The sequence below is a fragment of the Filicampus tigris genome, chromosome 10 (genome assembly GCF_054856515.1).
Source record: "Filicampus tigris isolate MCC_2025a chromosome 10, RoL_Ftig_1.0, whole genome shotgun sequence".
Lineage (NCBI taxonomy): Eukaryota > Metazoa > Chordata > Actinopteri > Syngnathiformes > Syngnathidae > Filicampus > Filicampus tigris.
Window position 1 is genome coordinate 1,870,001 of NC_141226.1, and position 25,511 is coordinate 1,895,511.

General features: G+C 40.2%; 1 protein-coding gene and 1 long non-coding RNA gene across 2 annotated transcripts in view; one reads left to right on the forward strand and one right to left on the reverse strand.

The window, feature by feature from the left end:
* Nucleotides 1-2,763: 2,763 nt before the first annotated feature.
* Nucleotides 2,764-25,511, reverse strand: part of LOC147140370 (solute carrier family 53 member 1-like) — an 83,375-nt gene continuing 60,627 nt past the window's right edge. Inside the window, exons 10-16 of the mRNA XM_086042923.1 lie at nucleotides 22,917-23,096; nucleotides 22,563-22,728; nucleotides 22,258-22,452; nucleotides 18,694-18,860; nucleotides 18,434-18,573; nucleotides 6,198-6,419; nucleotides 2,764-5,923 (exon numbers count right to left, since the gene is read on the reverse strand). Coding sequence (XP_085899049.1) covers nucleotides 5,869-5,923; nucleotides 6,198-6,419; nucleotides 18,434-18,573; nucleotides 18,694-18,860; nucleotides 22,258-22,452; nucleotides 22,563-22,728; nucleotides 22,917-23,096 — 1,125 coding nt within the window. The 3' untranslated portion in view covers nucleotides 2,764-5,868. The remainder of the gene's footprint in view (nucleotides 5,924-6,197; nucleotides 6,420-18,433; nucleotides 18,574-18,693; nucleotides 18,861-22,257; nucleotides 22,453-22,562; nucleotides 22,729-22,916; nucleotides 23,097-25,511) is intronic.
* Nucleotides 16,903-24,360, forward strand: LOC147140371 (uncharacterized). The gene is made up of 4 exons (XR_015088367.1): nucleotides 16,903-17,012; nucleotides 22,275-22,429; nucleotides 22,642-22,749; nucleotides 22,894-24,360. It is a non-coding gene; the product is annotated as an uncharacterized LOC147140371 (long non-coding RNA).

Sequence of the window (25,511 nt, forward strand, 5' to 3'; positions counted from 1 at the left end):
CTAACTCTTCTCTGTCATCACCCACCCTCTGATCCGCCCCGGGTCAGAACATTTGCTCCTCTTTTTGTTTGTTACTTTTGAGTCGTCGGTCGACCAACCACGGCACATGTGGGGACCTTCAAATCTCCTTGTTGGTCTGATCACGGTTCCAGCCTCAACAGCTAGCCAGCACAGCGCAGCTGCACCCTCAAAAGGTGCGCCCCTTCCCTCAAACGAGGATCACAGCGTGCGTCCGGCAAAAAGCCGACGCGCCCGCACAACCAGTGTCTGGTTGTCAGGCTAACTTTAGCCTGTTACGTTAGCTCATCGCTCATTACACGTGCACGCACAACATACACACACACACACATCGTCCGGTCCCAATGCCCCTTCCCTTTTAAACTTGATATTCGTTTTCTTCATGTATTTAGATTTGCCTTAGTATAGGATTTCTTTATTGTGTTTCTATTTCTGCTTCTGACCATTGTAGTGTGTTTCAGTTAGATTTCCATAGCTGTAGAAAATAAATCATTGTCATTTCTAGTGTGACTTGTGTGTGTTTGAGTCAAAGTTTCAATCACTGATCTGGTAAATCGGACTTACAGATTTTTAATGTAGCGCCTTCATATACAGTATTAAGACTGAATTACAAGGACTTTTTCGTCCGTTTTGTCCAAAAAAATCAACCCCAAACGGGCGTGGTGCCCCCTAGCGGCAATCGAGAGTTAGTGCAAGCGTTAACCCAGTCGCCGCCCATTTATTAAATTAATATTTAATACTAATCATACACTACAACTACTACTTTTTCGGAAGTCATCTTAAAACTTTTAAGGCAGGGGTGTCAACGTCAAATGGACGGAGGGCCAAATACAAAATTTTGCGACAAGCCGAGGGCCGGACTGATAAAATGTTCATTGAAATTTTTTAAAATGTCCAGATAGGATCGGGTCCTTCGCTCCTGCTGATGATGTCACATTTTATAGATCTGTAATATATTTCTTTGCGTCTATGTTTGTAACCCCCCTGGCTGTTGTGTTTTTACCTTCGGAGTTACTAAATAAAAAATAAAATAAAGTACATTACTGCTACTTTAGCGAGGCAGCTCGTACGTCACTTCCGTTTGCATTTCTTCTGCCAAACTGGAAACAATTTTCTGGTTGACTCGGGCTGCAAGAGTGTATGAACTGGACATAATGTGAAGTAAAATGGAGAGGATCATATGATTGGTATGATGTCTCCAGCTGACCCTATTTTAGAGTGGCATGGTATGAATGTGGGTGATCCTGTCAGAAAACACAGGCCCGTATTCCACCTGACACGTCTATTTATTGTGGTCTGCAACAACACAGACGAAGAGTAACCTAGCAACACCATCCAATGCATATCCATTTGTTAAAAATAGACCTAAACATTACAATTCACTGTATTAAGAAATTAATCAGCCAAACAAGACATACAATACACATTCACACGTTTCATCACAAGAATAGTTAGTATATGAGCCAAAATAACTAACTAGTGTTCATCAACGTGACATCACGCACAAGAACATATTTAGGATATTATTATGTACAGCAGTTACCTGACACGAACTTAAATTATTAAACTCACCTTTTAACATTTACATACAACAACAAACGTGGTGAAACACGGGTTATCTGCAACTACTGAGTTTGCTGGCACGAACAAACTACGAGCTGTGTCGAAGGAGGAAAGAGAAAAAAAATGTCACTCACTATCAACACTCAGCGCTCCAATAGCGTTCAATGCCTGCTCACAGTGTGGGACATCTCAGTACTAAATCGAAACTCAATGAATTGATCAAATGCCAACAATTACTAATAATAAAACAACGTGAGATTTCTAACATGAAGTATTTCTAATAAAATGTGTTTTACTCCAAATAACTTTTCACCACAATCCGATTCTGAAAGCCACGAAAAGTGACGTGAAGTCTTCAGTCAGCATGTCGAACAGCCATGGGGTGGCAAACATTGATGCAAAGAAATATCTTACAGAAATAGTGTAACGAATTGGGTTATCTGTATTGTGGTTGAATTTGTGTCTTGCCAAGTTGTTTTGTTTCCGTGGTTAGTGAATGCATCGTGCGGCTCGCTGGATGGGAGGGCATGCGAGCGAGAGTAGCGGAGGACGAACGGGAGAGCCGTTGCTCTTTTTTGACTGAACGGTTGTCGTACTGTATTGGCGTCGGCTGCGGCCCTTATTAGCCGGTTGGACTAAAAAAAACATGATAATTAAACTACGTCTGACGGCTTGTTCTTTGAAGTGGCTACAATATATTTTAAAGCGTGACGTCTTCGGCAGGCGCGAAGGACACGATCAGATCTGCTACCCACACCGGCTTGCTGCGGGTCGGATCTAATAATAAAGAAATATCATCCCAGGGGCCGTAGAAAACCTTCTCACGGGCCGGATGTGGCCCGCGGGCCTTGACTTTGACATATGTGTTTTAAGGCATTAAACATACATAAAACAAAGCTATTAATGCAAAAGGGTAGATTTGCATTTCTACTGCATTTTTGTTGAACAACTTAAGGTTCTTACAACTGAAAAAAATGGTATTTTAACAAAAGTGGGTCATGGAAAGTGACGTTTATGTTTCTAATGTATTTCTACCTTTTCTGAATTGGATGTTGTACCTTTGTTATTCTAATTACAGATTTACACGATTACTATGAAAATCACACTGGTATTGGTTGCATTTTAATAATTAGAAACACAGAAACACTTTTACTTTAAAATAAAAATGATCCACGGAAAACACAAGTGCCAAAGACTTTAATAAAAAAATGGAATCATTCAACATAAAATTGAATCAGGAATGATAAAAACTGACTTTGTAGGGCCCTCATTGTATCCAGAGGACAGATTGTATTAGTTATCAAGGAATTCAAGGAAACGTACAGCATTTGCCTTTCTGCCTTTGAAGGATCAAAATTAATAAAAAAAAAAAAAAGACATATTCAATCATTTACATATGGATTAATAGTGGTGTGACATAAGAGATTAGTGTGTTCACATGTGCACTTGGCACCAGGACACCCTAGGCCGCAGTTCGATCATCGACTTGATGGTTGTTCCATCGGACTTGGCGCTGTACGTCTTATACACTCGGGGGAAGAGAGAGGCGGAGCTGACAACTGATCACCACCTGGTGGTGTATTGGTGCCGATGGGAGGGGGTCACCAGCCTTGGGTCATGACCAAAAGAACAAGATTACAGATAAATTACAGATAAAAGCGGCCAAAATCGATGTAAGGGCTCCCGCTTAGAGATAGGATCAGAAGCTTGGTCGTCTGAGAGTAGGCTTTGAGCAGAGCTGCTGCTCCTCCCCGTTCAGAGGAGCCAAATGAGGTGACTCTGTTTCGGGTTCAGGAGGCTCTGATCTGGACACCTCCTGAACACCTGCCTGGTCAGGCATCCCACTGGGAGGAGGCCACGCAGATGACCCAGGCCATGCTGGAGAGACCATGTCTCGCTGGAGAGAATGCCTTGAGATACCCCCCGAAGAGCTGAATGAATTGTCTGGGAACAGGGAAGTCTAGGCTTTCCTGCTGAAGCTGCTGCCCCCGCGACCTGACCCTCGATATGTGGAAGAAGATGGAGTGATGATAATTGAGGTGTGGCACTAGAAGGCTCATTCAAAGACAAATATAAAGGCATGGGATTTGGGCGGGTGAGGGATGATACCTTACACCTTCCTGAGGTTACCATCCTTCATCTAAGGCAAGCTCACTCAATAAGCAACACATGAACATGATCTGAGAAATTGTGTTAGTATTTACATTCTTTTATGAAAAACTACAACAGGCTCTATATTCGTAAACAGCGCAGGTTGAGCGTAAGACCTGGCGCATCTTAATTTTCATACTTGTTGCAAGACTCCTTTACCGCGTTTGGGAATTTGACAGCTTTGCGCCATGATGGGTGCTCTGGCAGACAGAGGATTTTTTCTTTGACACATCAACGTCATACCTGACAATTTGGTGCCTGAAAGTAGACAAAACTTTACTCCTGTTGGAAGCAGGTCTAAGTTTAGGCGTAGGTGGTGTAACATGATTTTGGTGAATTTAATCATGGTCTGGGTAGAAAGATTCTGAGCTGTGCGGACGTGTGTGGTTGACGTCATGGTGTATCATTCATAAATATGAATATGACAAGAGCGTTCATCGAACCCTCTGAATCATTGTAAAAATCAATTAACAGAAAACATTACTATTATCATCTTTATAATATTTTTAAAAGCACAAATTAAAGTGCGGGCGGCACGGTGATTGACTGGTTAGCACGTCCGCCTCACAGTTCAGAGGTCGTGGGTTCGATCCCTGTTCCGGCCTCCCTGTGTGGAGTTTGCATGTTCTCCCCGTGCCTGCGTGGGTTTTCTCCGGGTACTCCGGTTTCCTCCCACATTCCAAAAACATGCATGGTAAGTTGTGAGTGCGGATGTTTGTCTTTGTGTACCCTGCGATTGGCTGGCAACCAATTCAGGGTGTCCCCTGCCTACTGCCCGAAGACAGCTGGGATAGGCTCCAGCACACCCCGCGACCCTTGTGAGGATAAGCGGTGTCGATAATGGATGGATGGAAATTAAAGTGCCCATTTCTAACTGCATGCGTCTGCGAAAATACCAAAACGAAGTTTAGCCCGCCCATGTGCACAGTTAGAAAATGCCAGACTTGCGCTGAGCATGAATATAGAGCCCAACATGTCCACATTTGGCCTTTCATTGTGTTTCTAAGTTGAAAATAATGATGAAAATACGAACAGATTGTTACATATATAAGTGTTGTTGGGTCACTTGAATGGCGCTATAAAAATAATAATAGCTATTGTAATAGTTAAGTATTACCACTACAACCGATAATACAAATGATAATAATAATCCAGTCTTTATAGGTAACATCTTTTTCATTAAAGCGACACATTTCATTTGTTGAACCATAGAATTACTGTAAAAAATGTTTGAATTCAGAGTACACATCTCTAAATAGATTTGCCTACAGTCACAGAATCAGCATGTAACAGACATCTGACTAATACACTTATAAATAAGTTTATGTATATATCACACATCACCGGGTGTTTAGACAGCTAGGAAGATGGCGCTCCTGGAACTGTAATTAACTTTTCCCAAACAAATGTCACTACCTCAATCTACATTTTTCCATTTTCTAACTCATAATCACAGTTACAAATAATTGCTCTTTGTAGCGTGTGTGTATTTATGATATTCCATTTAACTCCATCCATATTAAATCTGTGACGGTGAACAAAAAATAAGAAAAATCTTCCTTAAACATGCAGTCTTTTATGGTGTGTGTAAAGCATGTTGAACCTGAGTGAGGATGTCAACTCAGTGTTTTGGGGTCCCTTAGCGGGACTAGCGTTGATGTCAGTCTCTGCCTAAAAAGTAGCAGATCATCCAAGGGGAGAACAGACATCTCATGTTGAATTGTCTGTTTAGGTTCCAAAAACTTGGATTGTTCATGGCAAACTGGAGGTTTTGGAGAATAGGAATATGTAAATTAAATAGTGTAATTTAAGACATCTGGAGTTTTGTTGATTACATGGATAGTGGTTCCACTCTCTAGTAGGGTGAGGTAAGAATATTGAAGTTTAGAAGTAAAGGTAAATTATAGGTAAAAGTATACAGTGACAGTTTTGCTTGCACTCTCACTTCTGCTCACTCTCTTTTGAAATAGCGCTGAACCTGTGCAGAGGCTCATGCACTGAGATGTTGCCAAAGGCATGAGAGTCTTAAAACTCAAGTGAGTTCAACGCCCAACTTGCTGGGTAAATCCTTGGTTAGGAGGAAGCATTTCCTCCTTTGAATAAATTCTGGACCCAGGCAAGGGGCGTGGCCTGATGTCAGGAGTCATCATCTGTATCATCTATCAAAACCTTGGTATCACGGGTCTTGGATCTGATGGAAAAAAACAAACAGGTAGTCCATACATTGCACTGTTAAATCACAGACGCTTTAGTAAATATTTACATTGCCTCTGACGTATAATTAAGAAATTAAACAATTGGTGGGTGTGCAAATAAATTAAAATCATAATAAAATTAAAATAAAATACTTATGCAACAAACAGCAGAATATGGACCAAAGTGAATATGATCAACTATGCTACAAGCCTCACTACAACTTTGCATGTTGATAATGGCAAATGTACTGTGGGTGTTGGAAGACTTACTGTGAGGCAAGTCTTGGCCTACGTAGACTCATGCTATAGCTTCGTTTCCAGCTCTTTTTGCCTTGTCGGTTCCTGACTCCATCCTCTTGATCCATCATCTGCTCCAGCAGAGTCTGGTCATCTGCATTTAGTGGAGCCACGCTAATGTCTCTGACAGCTCTGAATTCACCACAGTTATTAAGATGTTCATTCTCCAGTCTGAAGAAGTTCCACACAAAACGCCTGGAATAGAGAAATCCTGAATGTTACTCGGACCAGGCATAGTGGCATAACTCCATCTTTAAAGTTGGAGAACACCTCATAAAACTCCCACATTAAGGTTATCCACATAGTGGGGGTTTAGGTGGTAGATGCAAGGGTGGAGCTGGCGGGGGGCAACTCCAACCAACTTGGCATTACTGGACCAAGACTGGCTCCACAGGATTGACATTGGAAATACAGCTACAAGCTTTCTCTGCGGTTTTATCTATCAAAATGTCAATGAAATTAAATATATTTGAATGTATGCTGATGTATTGTTTACTGTGCTTATCCTGTTAACTTTGCATTGATGAATTCGCTTGGCCATGATATAATAATTTTCCTGGTCATGTTTATGACGTGAATAAACTTGTATCCATGTTGTATGAGCGTCGTATGGGTTCACAATGAGATGTTTCCATTCGAAGCATGAAAACTGATGCAAGAAAAGAAAAGGACAAAAGGGACAAAAAGGACAATTTAATAGCCTCAAATCTAACTTGAAAGAGTAGGTCAACCCAAACATATTTTCTTTCAAGAATATGTTCTCTGCAGGCCCACTAGTTGAAACAAGGCATTCTGATTAATATTGTTTGTGGAATATGAGTTAAGCAGCAAAATCCACCCGTTTTTAGCCATCTCAGGGGGCGGCCATTTTGTCACTTCTGGGCTTGCCGTAGAATAGTATCTTGCAGTATGTCTTGTATGTTTCAATTGCTGTAGTTAATAAACATTGCCCCTATACAGAAGTCAAGTGTGAATTATGTGTGTGTTTGGGTCAAAGTATGAACCTCTATTTTGGTAAAAGAACTCCCAAATTATTTTATTGTCGTCCCCTTCATATTTCAAGACTGATTTAACAAGGTTTCGCGTCAATTTCCTCTAAACAATCTCAAATTTGCACCTAGGCCTACATCCTACATCATTGCTACATCCAAACATCACATACGATATCACGATATGAACCTCACAGCACAATTATTATCACAATACTGGGGGGAAGTTGGCGATATTATAAAAAAAAACTTTACGAGGCTTTGTAAAAACTTGCTGAAGTGACTGATGATCATCTGCTAGGTACTCCAACACTTCATCATTAGTACTATTATTTGATCTTAGCGCCGCTTTTGACACGATCATAACATACTATTATATATACTATATATTAGGGCTGTCAGTTTAGCGCGTTATTTTCGGCGTTAATCCAACCCCCTTTTGATGCAGTCAATTTTTTTAATCGCGTGATTAAGGTTTCCATAGCAACCAGTGGCTGCATTGATAAAGGCTGCTGGTCACCATGACATACATAACATGTATATTTAAAAAAAAAGCTTTAGATTAGAGGAGGCGTTACATCTGCTTCGAAATATTGATGATGAGGATGAATTGCTCGGCTGAGTCTCCCTGTGATAGTCGCGACATACGAGTTGGTAGTGTAACCCTTAAAAGTTGTGGTATGGCGGTTTACAATATAGGTTTGACTTCATGTATTTCTTTTGGCGTCTTCCTTGCAAAAGACAACCGGGACGGCAGGACAGTGTTTTGTTGAGTCTTTATTCAGACGTGAACAGCCTCGCTCTAATTCACCTCTCTCTCTACTTTCTTCTCCACTCAGGAAATGCGCCGTGCCAAACCAAATCAAAAAGGAATAAATACTTCAGTGCAATATAAATAAATACATGTATACTCATAAAACAATATTGCAGCATTTTAGAAAAATAATAAATACAAAATAATATTTGCTTCAAAGTAGCTGTATTTTATAACAGCACACGACGAGCAGCGCGATGGAGAGCCGCACGGGACAATCTCAGCGGTCCACCAACAGTTTCTCATTGATTTATCTGACACAATTTACATTACAATATACCCACAACAGAATTTTAATAAGCAAAATACATTTATTAGATACTCGAGCAGCGAGTAATAATCTTTTTAGTCGATTAAGTCATTGCCAGAGTGCAATGCAAGTCACATCCCTAAAAATGACTGCTCTCGTAGTTCTAAAGCCAAGCAGCACTTGAGCAACACGCCCTCAAGAAGAAATAAATATATCTGTCAGAATAACACTGATGTAAATGATTGTGTGTGAGCGTGTGTGCGTGCGTGGGCGCGTGTGTATGCGTGCGTGTGTAGGTGTGTGTGTGTGTGTTTGAAAGGGCTGAGGGGCTGTTTGTGTGAGTTGAATCCAATGCTTGTTTTTTCGATTGAAGTGGAAGTCAACCCAAACAGTTTCTTTCAAGAATATGTTCTATCCCTTGTGCGATCTTAACATTCTGTTTACTCCCCTTATCCTATGGGTCAAAAAAGACCCGCCGTGCCAAAGCCCCAAAATAAAGCAACTTAATTGAAATTTAAATCCCAAATCTATTTTGCATGATGAAACAACCTGCTTTTTATCAATTCAACACAATTTAATTAATTTTTATCATGTATTTGTGACACAAACAAACAGTCATCAATGACCATTATTACTCTTTTTTTTTTTAAAACACAAACCAACTGTCTTTTCCAGAACCAACCTTTCTCTTACACAGGAAATATATATTATTGCTATTATATAAAATGTGAAGTAATTACTTCTGAAGTAATTGTATTGAAAAGGGAAAAAGTCAACAATCTGGAACTTTTTGTCAGCAGTTTATTCTTTTAAATTTTTTTATGAAGTGAATCATAAAAATACTTCTCTCTTAACAACAAAACAACAGAAGGTTGCTTTCCTTTCTGAACAATTTTCAACATCATCTCTATTCAACACAGCATGTGCGAATGTGAGAATGGGCTTTGCAGATGTATATCTCACATGTACGTTGCATTGCTTTTGTCTTGGAGTCTTACTTCCAGGGTCAGAACTTGCACTTTTTCTCTTTTGATTGACCCAGCTGCAGCCTCAGGCGGATCAAGACAAGATTCAGGTCCCTGAATATCTTCCGAAATGGCTTCAGAGGCCTCTGACTTTTTCAATGTTTGGTGTGATGAACAGGAGAAAGGTTGGTGAAATTCCCTGGACATTAGCAGCTGAATATCTTGTTGGCACTGGAGTCATCCTTATGATGTTTGGTGCATTTGTTCTTATTTGGTTGCTGTCTGAAATTGATGAAGACCACGCAATCTTGCTGTTCTTTGACAAAAATGTTCGTCAGCTTGAGGGGTTTCCTCTTCTTCATCTGAAGATGCATCATCTTCAGGGTTTCATTCCTTCCCATCTTGCTCTTCAGATACATCTTCATCCGCTTGCTCCTCCTGAGCTCCTGAAAAGATCTCATCCCGGAACTTTTGGACAGTGAAATGTCCACTCATGGACTCAGCAAGAAGCCAAATATGGGTCCTATGATTCAGAGTATCTTTATATCCTCTGAAGGATTTGTCCAATATTAACATCAGGCTGGTAATTACTGACTCTAGATGGATGGCTGAATATTAACCATATGTTGATCAGACGGTAATTGCATTACACATTTATGGTCATAATACACAATTAGCTAAATATCTTTACATATAAGCAGTTATAAAAATCAATAGAAAGAAGAAATAAAACAATTTATGTCTTGTGTAACACACACACCAACAGGCCTTCACATCACTGAAGGCATACAACTTTGTCTAATGTAATGGAATGTGGCTTTGAGAGATATCTGACGGAGCTAGAAGTCCTTGTGACCAAGGATGTCTCTAGGCCAGACGACTTGGTCCTTGAAGTGATTAACCATAGATGGAGAAGATCAGAACCAACGTTTTTGATTAGACTTATCTGACAGCACAAACACTATATATATATGGGGGTTGCGTCTTAGACAGCGCCCTTCTCTCACTTCGCCCCCATAGGTGTGAGTGTTCGCAAGGTAAGAAAAGAAGCCCAGATCTGACTTTGTCTGATTCCTGTATTTATTAATTTTCCTCTTTACTGAATTTGTTTTTATTGTATCTGAGATTGTTTTGGTTTTTTTTGCTTTGTTTTGGAGCTTGTGTAAATCAATGGGTTAGCTGCAGATCAAAAGTGCAGGTGCTGGTCAAATGCAAGTTCAATTCGTACATCAATCTAGTTTCTTTGTGTTTTTGTGTGTTTGTGTGTGTGTGCGTGGGTTTGTATGTGTGTGTATTTGAGAGAGTTTGTGTGCTCTTTGAATTTTTTTCTGGTGTTTAGACAATCTTTGTACCCTCGTGGTGTACAGCAAACATGGAAACATACACAAAAACAAGGTATCACTTTTTCTAATTATGGGGCCCATTTAGGAAAAGCAATCAAATTTCAAGTTGGAAAAAATTTGTTTAAGGTATTTTTTCTACAGCTAAACATGGTAATGGGTCAATTTTGACCCACAAGACAGCACAAGGGCTATGCAGGCCCCATAGTTGAAACAAGGCATTCTGATTAAAATTGTGTTTGTGGAATGTCGACTGAAAATGACATCACAGATGCCCTGAGGGCTCAAACCAATCATGGCTCAGTTTCATTGGTAACAACCAATCACAACAGGTGAGCTGTGATTGGTTGTTACCTGAGCCCTGATCAACTGTGATGTCATTTTCAGTCGACACACGTGACAAAATGGCCACCTCCAGTGATGGCTAAAAAACAGGTGGATTAACTCTTATTCCACAAACGCAATATTTATCACAATGGCTTGTTTCTCCTAGTGGGCTTGCATAGAGCATATTCTAGAAAAATAATATGTTTTGGTTGACTTCCCTTTAATAAAATATTTGCAGAAGAAAATCAATCCTCTTATTCATGTTAAGGGTACAGTGGTACCTCTACTTACGAAATCAATTAGTTCTGGGAGAAATTTCTTCAGTAGAAAATTTTTTAAGTAGAGGCGCGTTTTCCATGTAAATGCCCTAATCCGTTCCAAGCCCCCCAATATTCAAACATAAATGTTTTATAAAGCATAAAAATGCATCAAAACATGTAACAAATACGTGTTACAATTAGATTATTGCACAATACATGAGAGTTGTGCATAATGTAAAAAACAAAGAATAGAGTAAAGAATAAAAATGATGGTCGTTTGCCTTTTAATTGCTGTCCTCATCGCTTTTTGCCCTCTTTGGTTCATGTTCTCTCTCAGAAGTGTTTTTTGCCTGGTGTTTTGGAAAGAACTGAGAACGTGGCGACTGTCGATACATTACGGTCATATTCTTTGGCGAGATCAACCAAACGCATGCCTTTTTCATACTTTTCTATTATCTCTTGCTTTGTTTGTATGGCCAAAAAAACCCGATTTTCTCCTCTTTTTCTTTTCCTCGTTTCTAATTCACGTAAAACTAAGGTCCAGCCTATGTTTTGAAAGCTCGTGTTGCTAAATCCATCGAAGGCTTGTTGTGGACTAATTATATTACTGGAAGACTTTTACTGGACCCTTGTCGACATAATATGATCATTGATTATGGATTATGAAATTGTGTCGGACATTTGAAGATGAAATGTCGAACTCTTTCCACAGTTGACTCCCCACCCCGCTATGACAACCAGAGCAGACATCTCCCCAGGTATCATCATCCAAGGTCACATTAATTTGGGCGAGCGACGGCGGCCCGGCACCAGCGAGGGACGGCGGCCTGGCACCAGCGAGCGAGCCAGCGAGCGAGCCAGCGTGCGACGGCGGCTCGGCAAGTCCTTCCTGGGGTCGAGAGCCCGATTCACCGGCCTCAGCGGTGGAAGGCAAGTGGCGGTCGACCATTGGGTCCGGCACTATCTGCTAGCCCCACCATCAGCTGCCAGCCCCGACACTAGTTGCTAGCCAAACCAATACTACCACCAGCGGCGCCCAGGACCGAGCCTCGAACGGTGAAGCTAGCAACAAAGCCGAGAGACGCAAAATGCCGCCGAGAAAAGCGGAGGCCAAAGCTGATTTGGAGCTTGTGTCGCTGACACAGGTGAACAAACTGCTTCAGAAGCAAAAGGATATGTACATAACTATTTACGGCAGCAACAGGACAATTTTTAAAGTTTTGTCACAACAATCATGGACTCAACAAACAATAGACTGGATGCACTGACAAGAGAGCTACAGGAAATAAAACTACTGTACTGTTTAAGGACTGCACTTGTCACGCACACTCCGGATGATGACAAACATAACACATTCCCGTACCAGTGACACCCAATCAATACAAATAACTGCTCAATACAATGAACTGGAACTAAATACTTTTCAATATACTGAGCACCACTCACAGGACATAGAAAGTGACATTGACCCAAAAAATAACTTTTTTCATACCTTCAACAATACCTGCAAGTACTACACAGAGGAACAATATAACACCATCGACTCTGTCCCCTATGGCTGCAATGGACTTTTTTGTATGTCTCGGGGTGCTACGCGTGCCTTCCAATTTTCGTAGGTCTAGGTCAAACGGGCTGGAATTCTATTTTGTTTTCCTACTCTAGGTGGCGCTACAGAGCCATTTCGTTTGCGTCGTTTACGTTGACTTTAAAATATGATATATACGATGACACTGCAAAGTTTGGTGAGTTTTCGTGCATGTTCAGGGGGTCAAAAATGCGATCGAACATGCAGAAAAATAATAATGATAATAATAATAATTTCTACAAAAACAATCGGGACTTCGCAGCTGTCGCTGCTCGGGCCCTAATTAAAGGAATCTGGAATATTTTAAATAATGTAATTAGAGATGGTCACAGAAAGGACTACTATCCACCTTATTTCATAGAAAACGAAATAAACATTAAAATTATGGATGAGATTGTGAATGAATTCAACAGATTTTTTGTCAGCGTTGGGCCAAACCTGGCTAAAAAAAATACACAATCACGACACAGCGAACAATACTTACACAGACTTCATTGAAAGAAATCCATGTTCAATGTTTCTTAGACAAGTTGAAGAAAAAGAGGTGATTGATATTGTTAATGGTTGTAAAGAAAAAACATCTACCGACTGTGAAACTGACACAAAGACAGTGAAAAAGGTCATTCTGGGAATCTCCAACCCATGTACATTACAAATCTATCATTTCAAACAGGGCAATTTCCAAGTAAAATGAAAACTGCAAAAATCATTCCCATCTACAAAACTGGTGACAAACACAATTTTACAAACTATAGGCCCATCTCCCTTCTTCCACAATTCTCCAAAATTCTCGAAAAAACTTCAATAACAGACTAGATAAATTCATCGAAAAACACAAACTACTCTCTGACAGTCAATATGGATTTAGAGCAAACCGGTCAACTGCATTTGCCTTAGCAGAACTTATTGAAAAGATCACTGATTCAATCGACAAAAAGAAACACATATTAGGACTGTTTGTTGATCTACAGAAAACATTTGACACCATAATATTTTGATCAATAAACTGGAGCACTCTGTGTGCCCTGCGATTGACTGGCAACCGTGTCCCCCGCCTACTGCCCGAAGACAGCTGGGATGGGCTCCAGCACGTCCGCGACCTTTGTGAGGATAAGCGGTATGGATAATGAATGAATGAACAAACTGGAGCAATGTGGGATTAGGGGTATGGCCCTGAACTGGTTAAGAAGCTACTACTGAAAGATAGGCAGCAGTTAGTGAAGTTGGGTACGTTTCAATCGAAATGTTTGGACATCGTGTGTGGTGTACCCTAGGGGTCAGTGTTCGGACCAAAATTATTTATATTATATATTAATGCTGTATGTAAAGTCTCCTACTTACTGAAATGTGTTTTGTTTGCAGATGATACCAATATTCTGGTTTCTGGTGAAAAAATGCAACATATTCTGGACATAATCACATCAGAGTTCCAAAAAGTTAAAATATGGCTTGACAAAAACAAGTTATCAATAAACCTAAACAAGACCAAACTGATGGTGTTTGGAAATGTCAAAGCAAACAACCAAGTTAAAGTACAAATTGAAGGTGTAAACAAACATAGAGACAGTGGAGGAGACAAAATTCCTTGGGCTAATTATTGCCCGGAAAATTTGTTGGAAGCCTCACATTAAATATATAAGATCTAAACTTTCAAAAAGTATTTCTATCCTGTCTAAAGTAAAATATTTTCTCAACCAAAAATCCTTGCACATTCTTTACAACTCACTAGTTACCTTATTTAAACTATTGTTCAGAGGTCTGAGGAAACACATACAAGAATTCAATGAAGCCTCTTTTTATACTGCAAAAAAGAGCTTTTTTGCATGCTTCTACCCTTAAAGGAGGGAGAGCATATATGTCGTGACACGTGACGGTGTCATGAGCCCGCGGAGGATGTTCTGGAATACTTTCGAGTCATAATGGCGGATGCCGTTTTCGCGGGAGCTCTTGAATGAGTAAAGACAGTGATATAGACGATGCGCTTGTGGACTTTGAACCAGTAAAAGTAGTTGAATGTGATATATTGTTAAGATTAGGGTATAGAAATGATAATCGTTTTTTCGATGCATTATTCGTTTTATTAAAATGATTCTGCATTGATTCAGATGTATTAATAATCGATGTTCAAAGCATAAATAAAAAAAATAAATAAATAAAAACATGTGCAAGCAATTACGTGCGTTTGTATGTCAGATGTCTGTGCCGAGGCTTATGTGACAAGATGGCGGGACAAACAAAATCTCACACGAGCGGCGCAATACTCGCTAAAACCATCGGTTTGGAGACATTTCGTTTCTTTATTAAGTTGAGACGTTGACAAAAAGTTTTCGGGAACCCAACAAAGATGACAGGCTACCACCCAGAGTTGAGTGCTGCGAAAGGCGGACCTGCCAGAGATATTAAACAACCGACTTACTCTGTCAGATGCTCTCGCAACTCTTACGCCAAACCCCGAAAGAGTAAGAAAAATCACCAAATCCATTGCAGAGTACATTACAGTGACACTGTATCCACAATATAAAATTCCCGTTGCATTCCCGTTGCGTAGTAAAATAATACCAGAGCATATGTAGATCACTTCTATCCTCACACAAAAACCTAGAATATGCACACCTTCTGCAAGATTAACAGTTTAAAGTCTGTTATTTATTGTTACACAATATGCTGCTTTACATTTTGAATAATAAAGCTGTTCTGTTTGATGGCAATTTCTCAGGTCTTAATGTGTAGTGTTACACCATTCACAGTAAGCTGTGGAACGAGCTCAAACTTTTGTTGCTCTTAACAGAGGAAATACACAGTACTTCTACCAGCCATCGCTACAGCACCGCACGCCTTTTTCTTTCTTCAGTCTAGTCCTTTTTTTATCCGCCCAGGGAGATTCTTGCTCTCTGGTTCACTTCGCCAACAGTCATTTTTCACACAATGTTCAACACTGCCCTCTGCTGTAATGCACAATATCATGTCCAACATAAACTACATGTGAAATAAAGGTCACCAATTGAAGTCATCCATCCATCCATTATCTATACCGAGTTATCCTCACGAGGGTCGTGGGGGTGCTGTCTTCGGGCAGTAGGCGGGGTACGCCCTGAACTGGTTGCCAGCCAATCACAGGGCAAATTGCAATATCATTTAAAAGAAAATATACTACATAAGGTGCTGCATTAGGTTCAATAAAAGCAGCGTTCATTGCTAAGTTACACTGTAATGTCAATCAGATGATGTATATTGCACTTTAAAGTATTAAAATAGAGGTTACGCTAAATCAGATTAAGTTTAAATATGTTTTAATAATTTTTTTGTTATAGGAGAAGTTACAGACATTTGTTACAAAAAATGCTGCCATTGGCACTTTTTGAAATTCGTGTTGACACATGTAAGCGAGGTTGCCCTGCCACTTTTAAGTGTGAAATATAAATCTTTAATCTTCCTTGAGTTATGCAATTGTTTTAAAAAAGGTACCAGGGTTTTAGATTAACTATAAAATGTAAGCCATTGTAGTGATGCATCGTAATCGGATCAAATTGTGGGCCTTTGAATAGGAATCGGATCGAATCGTGGGCCTCTGAATCGGAATCGGATCCAATCGTCAGGTACCTATAGATTCCGACCCCTATTGAGAATATTTGGTTAATTGCACTGAGGGTGCAGCAGATTAATGCCTGCGAAAGGCTCATGTGATAGTTTTTGACACAAAGACTACGCGAGACAAAGCCATGCCAAGCAAGCAGGAAAGATAAGGTAGATTATTTGGACTAGGGCATTTTATATGTATCTTACATGCTGAAAAAGTGTGGGCATCCCTGCTATAATACTGCAACTGTCCTGATTTGTGGTTCATTTCTACTCGCTCTGTTTACTCATCTTGTGCAAGATGGTGGTTGTCTTAAATGGTGGTAATAGTGTTGCACGGGATACCGGTACCAGTGCTGTACTGTGATTTTTTGGTGTAAAAAACGGCTCGATACAATTTTTTTTAAAAACACCGGTATAAAAATATAATAATACGCCTGTCGCTGCTTGTTCTGCGTCTTATTTAGCGAGGCGCACTTTATTCATGCTTTTATTTTGACATCCGGTTTGTTCTGCCTTTTATTTTGCGAGGTGCAATTTATTAATGCTTTTATTTTGACATCCGGTTTGACAGGAAACAGTCCGGCGGCCATGATAGAGCTCAGTTTGCGAGTCGCACTGCACATTCTGTTTGTCACCCGCTATAAGCTTTGTGTTGTTTGCACCTTTGAAAGCATCGTCTGTAAGTGCTGTATTTGTCATAGAAAGTTATTTAACAGTGTTATTTTTATACTGTGACACGTTCAAACAAATTGTGAAGTTTGTAGACTTTATTATTACCACTTTCAGTGAGCTTCATGTTTCATGTTTATATAGTAGTTTTAAAAGGCTTGTGTCATGTGACTAACATCAATACAAGACGTTTATAGTCACTATGCTGTAATTCATTTGCATTTTAATATGCTCATACTTTAGTTAAGCAGTCATTTATTGATGCATATTTCTTTTTTCTAGTTTCACTCAGGTTCTTACTGGATATGACAGTGCTGCCCAATAAAGCACTTGGGGGATGGTGGTTGGATATAACATAAGCATACTGTTCAGCCTGTTGTTGCCTCTATTCTGTTTTTTTTTTTTTATTGTTCGTCATTTAAATGACATGTCTGTTCTTGGTGTTGGATTTTATCAAATACATTTCTTCCAAAAATGCGACGTATACTCTAGTGCGACTTATATATAATTTTTCCCTCTTTATTTTATGGCTGGTGTAGCTTGTACTCCGGAGCGATTTATAGTCCGGAAAATACGGTATACATTATGCTTGTATAAACACCTAAATGTAGGCATTGATCTCATTATTTTAAAAAATGTCCTTATTAAAATAAGAATTGGCTAACTCTGTGTCCAAAAAGCATAGAGGCTAAACAGCTGCATATCTGACCATGAAAATGATCATAACCTGCTCAATACTGCATTACAGTAGATGTCACACAAATGGCTCAATAAACCTCTGTGCACATTTTCTGCTCATGACGTTTAAAAAGAATAAATAAATGGGAACTAGTTAAAATTTAATTTGCATGTAGTCTATAAAATCAATAATGAAGTATAGAAAGAAACTAACTCCCCCACAGGCCCACAAACAGATGCATTTCCTATAATTATTATATATATACTATATTAATATTTTAAATTAATAAAAATAATAACAATTTGAAGTTCTTTTCTCGGTTTCAATTTTGCTGCTTTTGCTGATTTTAGATTTTTGTCAAGCTACCGTTTCGGTACCAGTATTGAGGTACTTTATGCAAGTATAGTATCGCAGTCAAAATGTTGGTATCATGACAACACTAAGATTGGAACGAACTATCACCTTATATGGACAAGAAATCCATGTTGGACGTAGATGCGTTCGTGCGCACTCATGCACAAGACCGTTCTTGGCCGTCTGTGGCCATGTGATTATTTATGTTGCTTTATTCAGATATTAATAACTAGTTCTTGCAAAAACATCTTCGATTACTTTAGCCGTAAAAGAAGAATGAAATGTCGGATGATTTGTTTGTGACACATTTCGGAACGTATTTTGTGCGTGTGAAGGTGTGAAGGAACATTAACAATTGTTCCATAAACATACCACAACATGGATGGATAGCTACATACCTAAAAACCTCCATTGGGGCCAGTACAGTTGCCAGTATGTCAGAAATGCCATGAACACTGGCGATGGTGCTGAGGGAGATGGTTAAAATCCATGAAAATCTCAACAGTACATCCTCCACAATGGCACTGTAGTAATAGGCCTGCAGAGAGACATACAGAACAAGAAAAGATGAGCACAGTATAAGTTGATGCACTCATCAACAAACTGCAGTCAGGTACTGACTGTCCAAAGACAGAAGGAAGAATAATTGTAAATACACCTTATGAGGGTAGACTATCTCCTCCCTCAAAAAGGTATTTTCTCCAGCATTCCGGTCAAAAAGGCCCCAGTCCATCTTCAGATCCCAGACTAGTGTGTAACATGAGCTGACCACCAAACATGTAACATACAAGTAGAAGAAGATCTTGGCATCATCAAATGATTGAGCTGAGGAAGCAAGAAAACAATAGTAGTCTGTTAGATTGGCAGAAAGCACACATGCATATTTTTGCTACATGAACACCTAGAATCATTAAGGTTATATTTTAGCATAGAATCTCAAAGTAGGGCAGCACACTATATCTAAAAAAACATCAATACCACGATAATGGCCAATGCAATATGCATATCGCAAAGACTTGCAATAATTTTTTTATGGAATTGTATGCTTTTATCTGAATTTGACCAGTCAGATACTAACTTAAATACGCACCGCCACCCAATAGTTGGACATTATCTAAGGGAATTACAATTAATTAATCCCACTCTGAAGTGCACAGTGAGCAGCAGAGCGGACGTGTGTCGCCCGCGGGAGTAGAAAAGAAGCATTTCGAAAATGCACTCCACTTTATTATTCCAATACAATAATAAAGGTTCCGGCCCCCTCTGTCCCGGACGGACGCACATTTTTGGGAAGGAGGATGGGGAGGCAACATGCTTTAAAAAAGGGTCGGACTAAGCAAGGGCGGAGGTGGATTTTAGTCCGGCCCACAAATCGTCCCTCATGCGTGTGATGTGGTCTCAACCGACTTGACGAAATGGGCAAACGACAAAAATTGCCTCAGAACACTTCAAACGCACCACTAGTTACCCAACTGCGCAAGAGATTTTTCATCAAGAGATGCAGCGCAATTTCTACTGGTACGACAAGTGATGAGACCCACAGAGCTGGGCAGTCCGTCCCTGGGCCGGACCAGTCAGAGCCTCCGGCCCGGCCGGATGCCCATTTTTGGGGCGGAGGGTTGGGGGGTGACACATTTTTAAAAATTGCTGGACTAAGCAGGGACGGAAGTGGATTTTAGTCCGGCCCACTAATCAGCGCTCATGCGTTTGACGTGGTCGCGAGGCGGCTGAATTTCATCTCAGCCTACTCAGTGAAAGGATTAGTTTTAGGCTTCTTTCTACTCCCGTGTCGGCGCGAGCGACAACTGCCGCATTGAGTCACGTGACCGACGCATTGTGCTGTTGGCGACAGGTCTGCGACACATGCCACGCACACACTTCCCTACTTTCGCAAATATGCCGTAGCAGCTGTGTATAGTGGTGTGCTGGTATGCTTTAATTTTGAAGGCCATGAAGAAGGGGAAGTGTGCAAAATAAATAAGTAACTTGTTGACTACGACTTCTGGCCGTCTGTTGGACCTAAATAACTATACAATACGACAAAAACAATCCCGCGGCTCGCAATGGAAGTAATCACACACAGTTAGGTAAGTAGTAAAGTACTAGTGGGGCATTTTGAAGCGTGTTTGAAGCGTGTCCACAGCGGGTTTGAATAGTAAATTAGCCAGCTAATGATCCTTAAAAAGCCTCTGCATCTCTGCTTCTCTCCCGCGGTAGCGTCAATCACGGACACTTTTTTTTGGGGCGGGGGCTGATCATTTTTATGAATAAGGGCGGGGGGTCGCGGCCGGAAGGGTACACAGGTCAAGGGTGGAGGGTCACGGCCCAACCGGCAAAAAAGGGTCAAGTGCCCAGCTCTGGAGACCCAGTAGCGCGAGCAGCGTCAGAGCCAGCACACCGGCGAGTGACGTCAGCATGTCGCTTGACTGTCCGCTGCTGCAGGAGTACGTAGCTTTAGTTGTGTCACTGCATGTTCTCTTCTACGGAGCCGCCTTCCTTAATTGCCAGCACAACGCTTTACATGTTCTGACCAGTAGTCACATTGCACATGCATATTCTGCCCTCCAGTGGTTCAACACATGTAATACCATGGATAAAGCCACAGGAGTCAGTCATTTCACCACACTGACAGAAACACGACCAGCCTGTCTTGTGTGTGTAATCCGAGATTTTTTTTTAACTAACTGTTAACATTTAGTACCTTATCCCTTTGCTTACGAAGTATGCTTGTGTGGGAAATCTTTAGACCGTAAAAATCTCTACCAGCGTATACATTTAAACGACTCGGAAGTGGAAGTGTTTGTTTCCACTAAAATTAACCTTGCGTTATTTTGCAATAATTATTTTTTTAAAAATGAAAATGTCTTTAGTCAAAATGCAAAAGACGGAATGCAAGGACGGAAGCTCTTTAAAAGGACAAGGACGGACGTCGTTGGGGGGGGCGATCATTTTTATGAATAAGGATGGAGGCACCACGGTGGAAAGGTACTCAGGTCGCGGACGGAGGACGGAGCGGCAAAAAAGGGTCAAGTGCCGAGCTCTGGCCATTTCTACCGTGACTAGTAGACAAATATCCTCACAGAATTGTGTGAGAAGCTATTTGATGATTTGGGTTAATGTATACACAGTTCCGTCTTAAATATTGAAACTTGAGTAGTATTATACAAACTTTCCATTCATTAAGTCATTTTTACAGAGTAAACACATCTTAGATGATGACACAATTATTTCTCAGTCATTACATTCGGGTCTTCACAGCCACATAAATTCATGGGAGGAGTATACTATAAAGGCATCTTTCTGGAGAAACGTGTGTGTGACAAATTTCGTTCCTCTGTCCATGGAAGGGACAGAAATAGGAAGTCACTGTGCTATTTCCAAAGGTGTGGCAAGAGCTTGTTGTTTAAAACCAAGCAGGCATCTGTTGTCTTTTTGATTTTATTTAATTGATAAAAGTCGCCTAAAAGCATACAATTCCATATCATTGGCGTCGGGACAAAACCTGTCACATTTTGGTGGGTTTCATATATTTTTTTAAATGTATACTATTGGTCAGTCTACACGCGTGGGTGTTATTTTCATACAGTACTGGCCAATCTAAAGTGTTGAAAACGGCTTGCTCTCTTTCACGATGCAATGCAAATGGTTGAACAAACTTGCCATTATTGGGGTCTCCTAAAAAGTATGTAATTTGAAGGTTTTGGCCCGACGCCAGCGATATGAAAGTATTAATTTATTGCACATCTTTGCGATACGCATAGCGCATGTGCCATTATCGTGATACTGATATTTTTTTGATATTTTGTGCAGCTCTAATCCTTGAACAAACTGGGTTTCTTTTAAGGTCGCAAAAAAAAAAAGTGTGCTTAAATGTAAAACTATCAACAACAAAGCGGGGCTAAAATATTTACTTAAAAAGAACTGCCCACAATATCTTTTGCCCATAAACTCAATTTTCATTTCATCATGAGCTACTTCGTACTTTGTTTCAGAGAATTCTTGAGAACGTTTATTCATCAGACTACACAACTACAGTCATTGATTGTGACAACTTCAAGGCAATAATCATTGAATCGTTGAAAAAAGTGTTATTGTTGTGATAATATGTTTGGTTGAACGTAATTTACCTTACCAAAATAGAATCGGATGTAAAATGTTTGTGCAACAGTTCCTACTGTTTATTGTCCACATCAATCTCTGTGAAAGTGTCTAATAAGTATACCTTTATGTGTGCTGTAGAGAGCAGCAAAGGTTACAACAAAGAAGGAAGTGGAGTATTTCCCAGCATTAACCAGGTGAGGAAAGGCCCTTTTCGTGTCCCGGTAACGACGAAGACACTGGATGAATCTGAACCAAGCAGGAAGACAGTGAACCACTGCACGGACGCCATAGGAGTAGGTATTACACACATTGTTACCTGAGCAGGATGACATTTGAATCCTGTTACAATAAGATTTGACTGCTTACAAGTAATATTTGATTGCTAGACACATTTCATTATTTTATTGAAATTGAGATCAGTCTCACCTTCGCTGCTGATGAGTCCATCATGTTTTTTCCAGTCAAGTTCAAAACTGTAAAAACAGATCATATACTCCATATCTAGCAAAACAACTCCCAAAGAGTTCAACTGATCAGCCAACCAGAAGTCAGCAAAGCCAACACGATGGAACGGTGCAGTCATTACCCGAAACTGTGGAGGAAAATATGGATGGTGATGTTTTGTTTTCCAAGTAACATTTTATATGCTTGTGATAGTTAATTATTTAAAACCAATGACCAGAACAATATCAAAATCACACTTTAAATTTAAACTTGCATTTTTTTTTTTTTTTTAATTTCCATTCAACATTTGCAGATGGTAAATATGAGTGATGTTACCAGAAGTTTGAGAAGCCAGAAGCGTGACTTGTAGTAGCAGGTCTTGAATGGGTTGATAAGGAAGACAATGAAGAAGCCATAAAGGGCCAAAGGATTGGCCTGCATCGGCACTGGAATGCTGTCACTAAACAGACATGACAGCAGGCTGACACACCACAATACCCCCAAAAGACCTGCAATCTGAAGACAAAAAGACCAATTCAGCCAAATAAATTATGGTCATGTTTTTATTTGCATTAGAAATCACCATATTTTCTGATGGAGGCATATTTTCCAAGCCATGATAAATCTGAATTAATTGAAAGTTGTAAAGTCTGTTTTTGTGTCCTTGAAGTTTAAATAACATGTTGGAAGTAATTATGTGGCAGTGGCAAAAAATTACATTCTGAAGTATTCTCCAAATTCTGTATAACAGAGCAAAATAAGATTACATTTGCTCTAAATTAGCTCGCACGATGTAACCATCAGGGTCTAGGCTTGTCACGATACTAGAATTTCAACTTCGGTACCGATACCCAGTTCAGTATCGATACTCAATACCATTTAGATCCCACACGGAACAAATTAAAGCAAAGGCTTTTTTTTTTTTTACTGTAAAACTTTTTTTATCGCCAAAAACTTAAATGATCATTAATACAATAGTTTTTTTTAAGAGGTAGTGCAAAAAAATAGTACAACTTCAGTATTTAACTTCAACAACCCTCTGTACAGTCAATGCCTGGAACCAATGACACATTTGAAGTTGTCTGAGCCTGGGATAGTGCAAAACAAAGGAAAAAGTAGTGCAAAGAATAAAACACACAAAAAAAACTATTATTAATCTGTAAATTGTCTGAACTAGTGCAAAGAAATAACCATACTGTGCAACACCAATGGCACATCATTTTCAAGTTGTTTGAGATAGTGAAAAAGAATAACACCCACCACTTACAGTAACATAAATTGACCAGGATTGAAAACCCCTGATCTAGACCCACATGTTTATCTATTAAGGCAAACCAACAAGTCACAGATTATAATAATAGAAATGATAAAAAAATAAAATAAATTAAAATTATATTTAGTTATTGGCTATCCAGAACAGTAGCAGGTAGGGTCGGGCATCGTTTGAATTTGGACGATTCCGGTTGATGTTTTGATTCAATTCTGGTTCCTAACGATTCGCAATTGCAATTCTTAACTAAAAAAAAGAAGGATTTATTTTTGGACAAATCACATAAACCTCTCTGTTTTTGATGAACTTTTTACTATTTGTGAACCTTACCATGGATTACTCAAAGGGCTGTTTTAAACCAGTATTTATTTGATTAATTTTTTTTTGCATTGTTATCTAGAATTATTTCTCACAAGAGCTTTATTTTTGAGAAGTTCAAGAGAATACAATAATGCAGCCGTTACTGAAAACATACTACTGAACACTTGGCTAACCTTGTCTTGCTTTAGAAAGAAAAATATATATGATAAACACAACGCTGCATTTTATGGGCAAGCAAGGAAGTCTATCTAATCTAAGCAGTCTATGTAAACATATGATGCATATGTATGTACAGTGTTTTGTATATGCTACAGCTGCGTATGCTATAAAATAAATATTAGCTGGATATGTGCATTTGCGTTTTGAACTTGTTGGTTCAATGTTGCCATTAGACGTACTTAGCCGATTCTGACTTTGGGTCATGAGCCCTACCCATTCTATGGCTCGGCGTCGGCCGAATGAGCCAGCCGGACCGGCCCGGCCCGAGCAGGATCAGCGACCCCGCGAAGGGCGACCGCTGCCACCGCGGCGGCTGCTGGGGAGATCCGTGGCAAGGGCCGGGCCCACGCTCGCTGACCGAAAGGACCACGGCGTCTCGAGTGGGGGCAAGCTTCCGTGCTATTGCGACACAGCTTCGGCTGCAGGAGCCCGGGGCGCACACTTTTTTTTTTCTAATCGGTAGTACTTCGTTTGTAGCTCATGCGTGCGGCTAACTAGGGAGTCGACGAGCGAGGGAGGGGCGGGCGCACGGGGCAGGCTTCGACAGTGTGTGCGGGAGCAGCAGACCATTAGGAGCAGACGTTGGCAAAGCGCTGTTGGTATTGAAGTCAGTGGTTTGGTATCGGTAATATCGATGCCACAGCGAGCTAGTATTGTACCCGTTCAAAATGTTTAGTATCGAGTAAGTACCGAACTATCAAAATTTTTTACATGCCTACCAGGGTCATTATAGCACCCTTGATGCTAATAGTTAATTGTCTCAGGGCTGTAGTACTCGAGCCCAGACTCAGCATGGTTTTTTGTTGTTTAGGACTTGACTCTGACTTAGTGGTCGGCGATATGACTATATTAGATGGTTAAGGACTTTAACGTGGTTACGATCTCTAAAGCCAAAAGATCTCTTGATCGTCTATACATCTAGATTAGGGGTCGGCAACCTTTCACACTCGAGCCATTTCAACCCAGTTTTTACGGAAAAGAAAGCCCTGGGAGCCGCAAACACTTAATGACTCAAGACACTCAAGACGTTGACCTTGCTCCGAATATTGTGGCTTTTCAGCGAAGGGCGTGGCCTTGACGGTGCCGCAAAGTCTAATTATTCAATGACAATAAATACAGTT